Source organism: Mustela lutreola, chromosome 2, assembly GCF_030435805.1.
Source record: "Mustela lutreola isolate mMusLut2 chromosome 2, mMusLut2.pri, whole genome shotgun sequence".
Taxonomy (NCBI): Eukaryota; Metazoa; Chordata; class Mammalia; order Carnivora; family Mustelidae; genus Mustela; species Mustela lutreola.
In genome coordinates, this window is record NC_081291.1 from 183,597,043 (window position 1) to 183,611,227 (window position 14,185).

Genomic DNA, 14,185 nt, shown 5'->3' on the forward strand with positions numbered 1-14,185 from the left:
ACTGCATAAGCTATTAAGAATACAATTGGCTCTGGAAATTAATAATACCCATATACTTTCCTTTCTAAAATAATGCTTGGGACACCTGGGTAGCTCAGTCACCTGGTCAGCAGGGAGTCTTCTTGAAGATTCTCTTCCTCTGCCTCTTTCCCCATACACACACATGCACATGCATACACACTGTCTCTCTCTTTCTCTCTCTCTAAAATAAACAAATCCCTAAAAATAAAATAAAATAATAAACTAAAACAATGCTATCACCCTTAGTCTTCCCCCAAAATGTTTATCACTACTGGGATTTTCTTTGAACTAGGATCATTTATTTTAGAAACGAAAAAGTAGTGATTTTAAAAGAGATGATCACTATGGTAAATTTCACCACAAATTATTTCTTGGATTATGTAACTCCTGTGTTTTTATATTTTAGTGTCCAAAATGTGTTGTTGAACTAACTTGTTAATCTAATTTTTACTCATCAACTTATCTGGAAAACTACATGAGAGCACCATTTATTTCTGTCAAAATGATTCAACAAAAAAAATCTATATTAGCAGTGCAGAATGCAAAAAAATATAGCTAGCAATTTAGAAACATTTTAAATCTGGAAGGGGATTATTGGCTTGAAGATACCACATTTACCCTTGTTTTTAAACTAGTACATTAAAATGATGTATTAATTTTTAAAAAGGTCTCAAAATATCCAATAGTTCTTATGAAAACTGAAATTAAATGGGATTTGCTTTGGTTATAAGCTAACATTTAAAAATGTCATTTCAGGGACGCCTGGGTGGCTCAGTGGGTTAAGCCGCTGCCTTCGGCTCAGGTCATGATCTCAGGGTCCTGGGATCGAGTCCCGCATCGGGCTCTCTGCTCAGCCAGGAGCCTGCTTCCCTCTCTCTCTGCCTGCCTCTCCGACTACTTGTGATTTCTCTCTGTCAAATAAATAAATAAAATCTTTAAAAAAAAAAAAAAAAAAAAAAAAAAAAAAAAAAAAGTCATTTCAGTTCAGGTAAATTTAAATTTATATTTGAATCTAAGCTAAAAATCAACTTGATTTTAGAGTTGTCAAGAGAATGAGTTAAGAATGTTTAGTCATCGGGGCGCCTGGGTGGCTCAGTGGGTTAAGCCACTGCCTTCGGCTCAGGTCATGATCTCAGGGTCCTGGGATCGAGTCCCGCATCGGGCTCTCTGCTCAGTGGGGAGCCTGCTTCCTCCTCTCTCTCTCTGCCTGCCTCTCTGCCTACTTGTGATCTCCCTCTGTCAAATAAATAAATAAAAATCTTAAAAAAAAAAAAAAAAAAAAAAAAAGAATGTTTAGTCATCAGTGACAGTTCATTCCCTAGATCATAAGTCCAGCTGTTTGTGGATTGTGTTTGTCGGGGCGGGGGAAGATATATATACACAAGAATAGAGAGCTAATAATAATCCTATACAACCCACTTTCTTCTTGGGCTTATGAAAGATCGGCATTTTTCAGCTGCTGAGAAAAATAGCTTATATTGACTGATGTATTGCAAGATGTGGTCACTATTGAGGGTGCTGTAAGACAGCACACTCAGACAAAATAGTTCTAAAACTTGATGGTGTATAATCTGCTAAGTATTAAACCACACAATTTCAAAATCTACTTTGGTATTGTCCAGACCAAGACAGAAGGGAATAATGAAAAAAGCATGGACTCAGACCCAGGAAGCAATAATATAACCTTGGTCAAGCCAAGGTTTAGCTGTTTGTCAACATGAGTTTGGGAATTACACTAGATGACTTCTAAAGTCACTGCTATTTTAAAATTGATTATCCCTTTGAATATATTCTACTGCTCCAAATAAAATAAAATTTTGCTACTCTTAATAAAAAGTGAAGCAACTTGGGGTGTCTGAGTGGCATAGTTGGTTAAGCATCTGACGCTTGGTTTCAGCTCAGGTTGTGATCTCCAGGTCCTGGGATCAAGCCCCTCATGGGGCTCTGCATTCAGTGTGGAGTCTGCTTGAGATTCTCTCTCCCTCTTCCTTTGTCCCTCCCATTCAAGTTCTCTCTCTCTAAAATAAATGAATAAATCTTAAGAAAAAGTGAAGCAACTCTGTCAATAAATATTTTCACAAAATTCTACTATTTTGTGAAAACCTAGAAATTCACAAAATTTCTTGTAGTTTATGATTACATTGTTGTTTATTGCCTTTTGAACACTCATGAGAAGAGAGAAATTGAAGTCAAAATTATATCACTAATTCTACATTAAAAAATGGCCACCCATCACTTATATTCAACATTATGGATACAGATGACAAATGGATCTAGGGAATTGCTGAGCAAGCACAGTTTGCAAGATGCATTCATATCACTCAGAAGCTTTAATCCTCTTTGGAAACCTTTGACTAAATTCATAAAGTTTATGACGACCAACTCTCTTTGGATTCCATGGCATGGAATAAATATCCAAGTGTAGACTGGGAATTAAAGTTCTTTGGGGAGCCTGGGTGGCTCGGTGGGATAAGCCTCTGCTTTTGGCTTAGGTCATGATCTTAGGGTCCTGGGATCAAGCCCGGCATAGGGCTCTCTGCTCAGCAGGGAGCCTGCTTCCTTCTCTCTCTCTCTGTCTGCCTCTCTGCCTACTACTATGATCTCTGTCAAATAAATAAATAAAATCTTAAGAAAAAAATGTTTAAAAAATAAAAGTTCTATGAAACCATCACATGGCATCCTTCCTCTCTTTCTGTACTGGCTCTCTTCCATAGTAACTAGATCCGTAGTTCTATTACTTCATATTGAGAAGAGAGGTCACCATTTTACATTTTTCTGAATTTTAGCTTATCCTTAACCTCAGGCCCAAAAAATTCATTGACTGATACTGTCACAGGGAAGGGAGACTTAATTACTCTTACCATCCAAGCATTTTATGCTCCCCTTTCTTTCTTTTCCTTTGTCTTTCTTAGTTTACAAGATAATTTTCATTTCTACTGAATCCTCCAATGGTCTTCAACTTACTCAGTTCTCCAAATTCAGCTTCTCTGTTTCATGCCTTTATTTAAAAAAAAAAAAATTCACTAATAAAAAAAGATTTAATTTTTTTAGAATATCCCTTCTTTGAATATTAGCAAAATAGTTAAAATTCAACCTTACGCCAAATCACTAAGCTATATAATCAAAGGGATACAAGCAGATCCTAGGTTCCCATACAAGCTACCCATGGGAACTTTCACAATGCTTTTCTGTTTTTTTTTCTGACTCTCGTCTGTTCTTCAATTAAAACATCCCCCATAATTACCTAGATTAAAATGTTGCCTTTAATTGTTATACAGTATCTTTAGTGTGGCACATAAAATCCATCAAAAGATGATGCCTGTCATTTTCTAGGAACATCCCATAGCCGTTCCCTAGACAAACTTAAATTATCGTAACACTTTGATGGAAGATTTTCATATTCTTTTTTTTTTAAGATTTTATTTATTTGACAGAGAGAGATCACAAGTAGGCAGAGAGGCAGGCAGAGAGAGAGAGAGAGAGAGAGAGAGAGAGAGGAAGAAGCAGGCTCCCTGCTGAGCAAAGAGCCCAATGCAGGGCTTGATCCCAGGACCCTGGGTGGAGGCTTTAACCCACTGAGCCACAATTTTCATATTCTTTATTGCGATTTTTTAATCACTTAATTCATGACTATTTTATCTCTTTTATGGTGAGCAATGGATGCCAGATGTATAAACAGCGTATATATGCAGTTCAAACTAAATTCCCAGATTACATGAGAGAAAGGTAATGATTCTAAAATGAATCATTATAGCAAACTGCAAAGAATAAATTCCCCAAGCTACTGGTCAAGTACTTACATTCACGTGTTGCATGTTTATAAAATCTTAAATGAAAAACATCCAGAGCTATATTAATCATGAATTGTGCTGTATTAAGAGGTTGGAATGAACTACAATACAGCATCAGGCAGCAAATGAGTATCTTCCTAAGTAATGGTGGCCTCATTACAGCAAATAACAATATTCTAGTACAGTGATTCCCAAACTTGAGCAGCATCACAATCACAGAGGGTCTATGAAAAAGCAGATTTCTGGGTCCCACCCCTCTGGATTTCTAATGAAATAAGTCTTGGTCTGGATTTCGCCTTGTTGTTTACATATTTTAAACTAAGGATTTCAATCTATATATTTATAATTATTATTTTATATATTTATTTGCATATAAATATATATCAGAATGAATAAAAATAACTCGTAGAAGTGGACTACTCAGAAAACCCCTTTGATGTTTCTTTTCATATGTCTCATGGAAAGGGGATGAATGATTTTAGCAACCCCCAAGAAACCGGCATCGTTTTTCATTAAACTGAACAGCATTAGCAGAAAACAAATAACTGTAATCAATGGGCTATTAAGGTTGCAGAAGTACTTAAGTGGTCTGTATTGTAAATAGAATAACCTTTAAATGATTTCAGATGCAATGGTTATCATTTGGAATGTGGAACTTCTTTAAAAAGTGTTTCACACTATATTTTTGCAGGGCATATTTAATTTTTTAATCTTCCAAAAAAATGGCCCACCAGACAATACCAAACCTAAGGATCAAAATCATTAAGTCATGAAATTAAAAAAAAAAAAAAAGGAAAGGAAAGAAACTTTGGGCAAATTATTATTTTTACAAATTTCTATCAAAATTCTTGGCTTAATATAATAACAGAATTGAAACATTTTCCCACTGAGTGTCTATGTTTTTATATCTTATTTCAAAGGAAAATTTGGAAGCTTGAAAACATAGTGTTTTAGTATATTTTTTTAAATATTAAAGGAACTGATGGTGTCTGGGTGGCTCAGTTGGTTAAATGATGGCCTTTGGCTCAGGCCATGATCCCAGAGTCCCATACTAAGTCTCACATCAGGCTCCCTGCTCAGCGGGAGTCTGCTTCTCCCTCTGACCTTCTCCCTCTCATATGCTCTCTCAATAATTCTCACTCTAAAAAATGCATAAATAAAAATTAAATGAATTAATTAAATTAAATATTAAATGAACTGAATGTTTCTCAGCAATAAAAAAGTTGATATTCAGGCTGCTATATACTATTTTGCACATTTCAACAAATTTAATGTATAATGAACTGAGTGAACGTAGGAACACAGTTTGCATGAACACAGAAATATACAACATTAGCAATGGAAAAATGATTTTTATTTTCTTAAGGCACTGACAAAAATTATGTTAAAATAAATAAAAGGTAACATTTTTATAAATTAAATGTTGCTAGAATAAATTCTACCTTTGCTTATTTTTACCACTTATCCTCATTTCCCCTTAGATTTTGGTGCATTTTGTTTCAAAGAACCTTTGCTTATTTTTACCACTTATCCTCATTTCCCCTTAGATTTTGGTGCATTTTGTTTCAAAGAAAGGTGAGAAAGAAAAAACTGAAAAACTTTGCCATGTTTTTCTAATTTGATCAGACAGCCTTCCTTGAAAGGTCAGCACAATAGGTGAAAGTGACATATTGAAAATATATAGCATTGTTCATTCTAGGCATAAAAATTTCAAATGACCCAGAATCACATATCACATGTGTCAAAAATTTGATTTTTCTAGATCAACTATTCAGCATATGAAGCAGAATTTAGACTATGATTCATAAAGGCAGAATCCCAAGTGGTTATTGTTGACACCCAGTTGTCAAAATATTCTTCCTGCCTTTCAGAAACCATTCACAATGTGAGAGCTAGAGATCTAGTAGCTAAGACTTAAAATCCAGACTTCAAAAACAGCAGGAATTCCAACACTGAAGGCAAATTACAGTAAACTGGAGAACAGCAAAGCAATGACTCATTTTAGCTATTATTTTTATTATTCCCACTCCTCTCTACGATTCATTCAATTCTAAACATTTCTACTTTTAGTTAAATGAAATTTATTTGCAGGATTCTGGCTTTTTAACCTTCAAACAACAGTCAAGATGAAATTCAATATAGAACTGTTTTTAGCTAGTTTTCTTTCTTGTTTAAGATTGATTGATTTATTTATTTATTTATTGATTTATTTATTTATTTCAATGAGAGCACAAGCGGGAGGGAGAGGGACAAGTAGGTTCCACCTGACTGGTGAGCCCCATGCAGAGCTCGATCTCAGGACTCTGAGATTATGACCTGATCAGAAATGAAGAGTCAGATGCTTAAAGGACTGAGTCACTGAGCCACCCAAGTGCCCCTAGCTAATTTTCTTTTCAGTTAACCTCTAATTCATGGGCTGTTTGTAATTAACTAAATAGCCCTGCTAGTACAAACAACAGCATAATATCATATGCAATATAAACATGGATATCTATACGTTATATGCTTATAGTACATATAGTATGTGTTTATATTATAATTTCACTTAGCATTTATACCACGAAAAAAGAGAGTGGAAGCATTAATAGACACCATTTGAAATAACAGATAGGAAATCAAACTTTTTCAACAAATACATAACGTCAACTTAGTTATACTTCCTTATTTTGGAAAGCGTTTATATTTCATTCATTCAGGCAATTTTAATTTATGGACAGCTATCCCAGGGACTGAAACTGTGGAGAATAAAAGAGGAAGTTTCATGATGGAGACTGACTTCATAGAGTTTTCAGCTTCCTGGCTGAAATAAGTGTCAATGAAATAATTGCAGAATGTTAATGTAGAATTACAAGCTGTGGAGGTACAAGAGAGAACAAGGAAGATGAGTTTAACAGTATTACGTGCTCACCTGGGGGGTGTGGGTGGGTAGAGGGGAGGGGTGGCAGGAGAGTGGCATGTGAAAGAGTCAGAAGGTCTCCCTGAAGGAGAGAGATTAAAATTTTGAGGAAATTCTCATCACTTAAAAGTTTGAAATAAATTAAAGTGGACATGCAACTTTTGACTCATTCATCCATAGTTAACCCTTTCCATTCAAAATATAATGCCAAGACTTTATGGACACTTTTGTCTGCACAGATTCAATAGCGTAACAACCCTGTGATGTCAAAGGCCATGTTTGGGGCTCTTAACTGAGAAGAAAACGTCAGGTAGTAATATCAATTTTCCTTCTCCTAAATCCAAATCCAAGATGCCACATAGAGTCTGGGAGCTAAGATTCGAAGGGGAAATCCTCAAATTTATTTAAGAATAAGAAATTATATGTGTATAGCTCTTTCACATGCACTATCTCGTATATTTTGTCATAGATAACATAAATATCTTATTTGTTCAAATATTCACTACAAAGTGCTGTGACATGGAAACTATAATTGTTCCTCTTTTAAAAGTATAGAGAAATGTTAATGAAGGTTAATTAGCCTATGTCGGATCAAATAGTAATAAATAGCAAAGCCAGGGGCGCCTGGGTGGCTCAGTGGGTTAAAGCCTCTGCCTTCAGCTCAGGTCATGATCCCAGGGTCCTGGAATCGAGCCCCGTGTTGGGCTCTCTGCTCAGCGGGGAGCCTGCTTCCTCCTCTCTCTGCCTACTTGTGATCACTGTCTGTCAAATAAATAACATCTTAAATAAATAAATAAATAGCAAAGCCAGATTTCAAATGCAGTTTTCCAACCCTAAACAATGTAGCTCACTGTATTTTACTACTCTGCATATGATCTCTAACATCATACTAAAGCACTGGGAAAATACAAATAACATAATACAATTCACAAAATAATATAAATATAATTATCCATTGCTGTATCCCTCATTTGGAATTTAAGATATTTGATCAGGAAATTAAACATTGTATCCTATCAGAATCCCTTTCATTTGAAAGTATGGGAAATACTAAGAGTGATTTAAACATGGAAAATTCTTTTACATAACTCAGTGGTTCTGCCAGGTCAGGTCTCTAAGCTAATTTCTCCAGGCTAACCCAAGTGGGTTAGCGCTTTTCTGGTCATGAAGGGACCAGATGCTCCAGACAAGGACACTGGGCCCTCACAGGGCAAGCCTGGAGACACAAAGTTCTTAGGCTCTCCCCATGTCTTTTTATTAGCAGGAAAATTTTTCCAGAATTCACTGGAATTCTGCTCTAGATTCACTGACTTTATTTATTTTTGCCTAAACCAGTCACTGGCAAGTGATCATGATTAGCTCTCAGATGAGTCAACTTTGGCCGCACAGAGTCACAGAGGGGCTATTTTCCAGGGACACAACAGAAGTTGAAAACATAAACAATATAGGTGCGCCATTCTCAAGAAAAAGCCAGGAAATAGATGTTGGGGACAACCAACAGGGCCTCTTTGCCAAAAGAGCATTTTGGTTTTGTTTTGTTTGTTTTAGCTTGTTTGTGTACATTATCAAAAGCGAGGCACCAATAAATTTCTAAGGAAATCTTTAAGGAAAAAAAATTCTAAAGAAGTTGAAAAAAGAAGAAGTTAGAAAATTAAAAAAAAAAAGCTCTGCAATTACTAATTTTGAGAATTCTTTCTATCATCAGCTAATATACATGAATCACTCATTTCAGGCTATGCTTTTTCTATATTTCCTAAACTCTCTCCTTTTTTAAAAAAAATTTATTACATTCAGTTAACCACTGTATACTACATCATTAGTTTTTGATGTAGTGTTCAGTGATTCATTACTTGTGTATAACATCCAGTGCCCATCACAGCACGTTCCCCAACCCTCTCCTCATGCCTTTCTGGCTACCTGAGCTTCTGTAATTAAGTGAATTGGGGCTCATAATTCCTTTGTACTATTTGGTTAGCATATCAATACTATTCTAATTATACAGCTCCACCTCCCTCTGATCATTCTTCTACGTTGACACATATACTAAGAAAACTTATGTGGTAGATTGGCATTATCAATCAATCAACCAATCAATAAATTTAAATACTAGACATATTTAAACAAAAGACTCTTTCAAAGTTGTAATAAAATATGTAAATGGGTTTTTACGTGTGTTGATTGTCCCCTAAATCAAAGAATATTTAACCTACTGATTACTAAAATTCCTGAAGATAATTATACCCAAAATTCGAACATTATAATTCACAGTTCATAAATACAGCAAATGTCATTGCTATGTCTGCTTTATTAGTGCCAAAACTTGTCCATAACAAAAAAAAAAAAAAAAAAAAAAAAAAAAAACTCTTATCAAAAAATAAATTGTGTTCATAACCCCCTGATAATTTCAGTTTACAAACTTTGAGTATTATTTATAAGAATTTAATTTAGAGGGGTGCCTGGGTGACTCAATTTGTCAAGCATCTGACTCTTGGTTTCAGCTCAGGTCATAGCCTCATGGGTCATGAGATCAAGCCTTGCTGGGGCTCCACACAGAGCCAGGAGTCTGCTTGCAAATGATTCTTGCCCTCTGCCCCCCCCCACTCTCAATTGCCCTTTCTCTCTCTCTCTCTAAAATAAATACATATCATTTATTATGATTATACATTATCATAAGTAAGGCACCAATAAATGTCTAAGGAAATCTTTAAGGAAAATTTTCTAAATAAATAAATAAATCTTTAAAAAAAATCATTTAAAGAAAACCAAAGTCTCATTAAATTTCCTCCCAGATACTCATTTGGAGAAGTTTTTCCAGGCCTAATGGTATAGTACCATAATTTTCACCAGATTCCCTCTAAGATTTGAAGCATCATTTTAAAATAGAGTTAGAAATACTCCTCCCAAGAAAATTACATAGGTTAATTGTAAGTTTTTATGCATGAATACATCTCTGGGGGAAAAGGGGAACAAAAATAGGAAAGAACATACATGAAGGAATGACTCATTGTTGGGCCTTTTCGCCCAAATATATTAATTTTATATAGCTTTGGTATACAATCATTTTTTAAAATTAATATTGCAAAAGATTTGGAATTTGGATGGGAGTAAGGCTGAGACTTAGAGAACTTGCCAGCAGTCTCCCAGTTTCTTTTTAGTGACCACAGCTCCTGACAAAGCACCGTTATTCATCCCCTAAGCAAGGATTTCTCAACCTGGGCAGTGTTATTTTGGGCCTGATTATTCTTTGTTGTGGGAGTTTGCCCTGTTTCTTGCAAGATGTTTAGCAGCACCTAGACCTTCCACACTAAATGCCAGCAGTGTCCTGCCTTACCAGTTATGACAACCAACAATATCTCCAGACATTTTCAAATATCTCCATGGAGCCCATTCAAAATTGCCTCCCTCCCTACCTACCTCCCCCATCACACTGAAAACCATGGCCCTAAATCAAAAGAGTAGGATTTTCCTTGCTGTTTCCAACAACATGCGTGGACCTTTAGGACATTATGCTATGAAATAAGCCAGACAGAGAAAGATAAATATTACATAATATCACTATTTCACAGATTTTAGGGGGGAAAAAAGTCAAACCCATAGAAACAGAAGAAAAGTGGGTGTCAGGGACTGAGAAGTAGGAGAAACAGGCAGAAGTAGGTAAAAGAGTACAAACTTTCACCTTAAGATGAATAAGCTCTGTAGATAGAATGTAAAATACAGTGAGTGAAGCTGGTAACACTGTATCGAATAGTTAAAATATGCTAAGAGAATAGAATTTAAATGTTATCTCTCTCACACACACACACACAAAGCAGGGTTTTCAGTTATTTAGTATGCTATAACATTGTTATTACAATTTTTTCCTCCAAACTTTATAATCATATTTTAGTTAACCTACAAACAGATGCACTGCTTTTATTGGAGTTAATCAATTAAGACAGTAACAAGTTCAAAATTGTTTCCAGCACTACATTTCACTTCTTATGGAAAAGCTGTAACAAAAATATCATGATATTTTTAACTATTTCCTTTAAAAACAAAAGATCACAAAATTAACCTATTTTTGTTATATTGAAAATGGCACTGGTTAGGCAATAAAAATAATTAAAAATAAAAGCATAAACAACTATAAAAGCAAGGATGTTAAATTCCAACTGGTAATTAACTATGCAGTGCTTTTACTTGAGAATGTCACCAGTTCTGGGGGCGCCTGGGTGGCTCAGTGGATTAAAGCCTCTGCCTTCCACTCAGGACATGATCTCAGGGTCCTGGGATGGAGCCCCGCATCGGGCTCTCTGCTCAGCAGGGAGCCTGTTTCCCCTCTCTCTCTTTGCTCTGCCTCCCTGCCTACTTGTGATCTGTCAAATAAATAAATAAAATCTTTTAAAAAATTTCATCAGTTTCTCAAAAAGAAATGAATATTAATCAAACATATTCCAAATTATGTTACTTATTTCATTGTGGACATTTTGGTTAACACAATATACGATTTAGAGGAAAAACACACTATACAGCACCACAGGATAATAATTCACATCTCTCTCTATATATATTTTTTCTCTTTTTGCTTTGGGGTCTTGGGATATTATAAATATCATGACCTGTTGGGGAGATTTTTTTTTTCCCTGATAGTTTTAAAGATAACTCCGAAAACTTGGCCAGTTGTCTTAGGCATTTTTTATTTAACTTTACTTTTTCAGAATTCCAAGATTCATTGTTTATGCATCACACCCAGTGCTCCATGTAATACTTGCCCTCCTTAATACCCACTACTAGGCTCACTCAACTCCCCATTCCCCCCTTCCTTCCAAAAGGAAAGACACAGCTGCAGGGAGATGCACCAGGAAAACAATGAAGAGGAAGCCCAAGCTCATGAGGTTGGCTCTCTAAGGCAACCAAAAGCCAAAGGAAAACTGAAAACTGTTTGCTGATAAAGCCACAGAATTTGTGGACAAAAATGAGGTAGGAAATTGGGCAAGAGATGGGAAAAGCCAAGAGGTGAGTTATCCTAAGGAGTGCTTCTTAAATATAATGTGCTCAGCAATTCCCTGGGGACCATGTTAAGATGCATATTCTGATTCAGAAAGTCTGGGGCAGGTCCTGAGAGTCTATCAAAAAATCTCCGGGGGATTGATATTGCTGGTTAGTGCACATACCTACCACACCTTGAGTAGTAGAGAACATTTCTCTAGAACATTTCTCCCCACCCCCAACATATCTCTGGAAGCAGAAGTGCCAGTTTTGTTTCATTACAATACACCTAATATTAACATGGTTAAATGTATTCACTTACACAGTATTCTCCCCAAAAGTCTTAATATATAGAAATATTTTTTCTTTATACCTTCTTCAAAGGAAATCATGAAATAGACTGTTGCTTTGAAATACATGTTAATTTCTTGGTTTTTTTTTATAAGCCTGTATAACTATCTGTTAGTAAAATATCACTGTGATTTTTGCTTTTCATACATCCTTAGGCAGCAAGTTTCTATAGTGGATAACCTGACGGAGTAATGAAAAACGCAAATTTCTAAAATCAGAATTAAAATTAGACTTGACTTTAGGGTGATTAGTTTTAAATGAGTTTTCCAGCTCAATCTGGAGTTTTGATTCACTCTTTCTGACTACCCAGGATGTGCTTTTATCCTAATAATTTGATTCCTTTTACACCTATGGGAAGACCAAATCCTGGCTTACTTCATATTCTCTCCTCCAAAACAACCAACCAAGTCCTGATTATGTGATAGGTTTTGGCATTGTGTCAATGTCAAGGTGTACCAGGAAGAGAAGCAGATTCAAAGATGACAGATAGATGAAGTATCTCTGATGTAAAACATCCGTTGGTGAAGAAGAAGCTGGCAGTACCGTAAAAATCAGTATGTTTAGGCACAAAAATCTAAAGACTGAATATCAGCACTAAGTGGAAGTAATTATAACCTCTTTAAAAAGAGGATGAGTAGAAGGAAAAGAAATACACAAATTTGTTCCTACCACAGGTATTTCAAAATAACATTTTACATTTTCCACAAGCTATACTTGGAAGCAAAGTATGTTTAGGCACTTATTACACAATTTCATAAGAACAAGAATTTTCCAAATGTATATGATGATCCTCCCCCAACCAACCACCAAAAAAAAAAAAAAAAAAAAGAAAAGAAAACAAAAAACTTTCTCACAGAATCTTATCAGAAACGGTTGGGTCACAAAAATTCTATACACTTTAGTAAACTATGTCTGGCTTGGTAATGTATTAAAGGTATATAAAGAGTTTAAATTTAAAGGTATTCAATTTTTTTTTTTCTAAATGAAATTTCCCAGGCTTAAGCTGACCTTGATATGCTGCAGACATTTTAAGTGAAGAAGTTAAAGCAATGTGAAGAAATTAAGAAATAAAGATCAATGAACAAAGAATTTAAGGTTTTACAGAATTGACAAATATATCCTTCTTGGATGGTCTCCAAGGCTGCTTTTAATGCTATGACTCTGCAGGTCTCTAAATACACACTTTCTACATTACTTGAAATTTGAAATGTCTTCTCAATTCACCTCTTCTGATCACATCACAAAAAGAATGTTAGATGATCACACTCAGACCATCTACATGATGCCAGTAAAAGGTTTAATTAGTGTCATCAAGCAACTGATGGCAATCGATTCAGAAGGAAAAAATTAGACTTCAAAAATTTTAATAGTTCCATTGGACACAAATATCTGGCTCTCTTGGTGCATGTATTGAAGATACTGATAAATATATATGCCACTGAAGTAGAGGAGTTCATTTTAGAGAACATACCAGTAATTCCCTCTGTTCTCTATGAGACAATGGACAGAATTATGTTTCCTTTCAACAGTTTACCATACTCACCCCATGTGATGGGTAAGAGATCCATCCCAGCTCCCCTTGAATTGTTTTTGAATCCAGTAGATTGACTAAAAGAAAACACAAACACACAAATGCGGTTAAAATAAATAAATTTCTATTTGCCTCTGTGAAGTTAACGTTGCCTGTTGTCGTTGATATAAGAATAAGATCATGTTTAAAATACAAGACTCTTTATTTTTGTGATAAGAATATGAAAGAAAAAGAAGGAAATGGCAAAGGGGAAGTAATCATGGAAACAGTTAAGGAATTAAATTTCTCTGGCTTTTTTGACTGTGCTTATTTATAACGATAGATCAATATTCAAAATATTGATAACAGTTTTTGACCAATTAATTATAGGTTTAAGGAAGAAATGGTAAAAATGAAAAACAGGAAACATTAATGCTAACATGTTATCAAAATAACTTAGAAGACCATTAAATTTAACAAATTTACATATGATTTCACTATGAATGAACTTCTTTAATATGCTTCCATAATGAACCAATATTTCTGTTTGTGTCTGTTAGGACATCTTTTTTATTGTCTGTGTCCAATAGAAGAATTTTTAAGACCACATAAATTATCTTCTTATGTGTAATAAAAAAACATACTTCA

At 35.0% G+C, this 14,185-nt stretch overlaps 1 protein-coding gene across 2 annotated transcripts in view; it reads right to left on the reverse strand.

The window, feature by feature from the left end:
* The window catches only part of EPHA3 (EPH receptor A3), a 365,925-nt gene that overhangs the window by 332,749 nt on the left and 18,991 nt on the right, over positions 1-14,185 (reverse strand). For both annotated transcript variants that reach the window (XM_059164417.1, XM_059164416.1), the window contains exon 2: positions 13,571-13,635. In XM_059164417.1, coding sequence (XP_059020400.1) covers positions 13,571-13,635 — 65 coding nt within the window. The remainder of the gene's footprint in view (positions 1-13,570; positions 13,636-14,185) is intronic.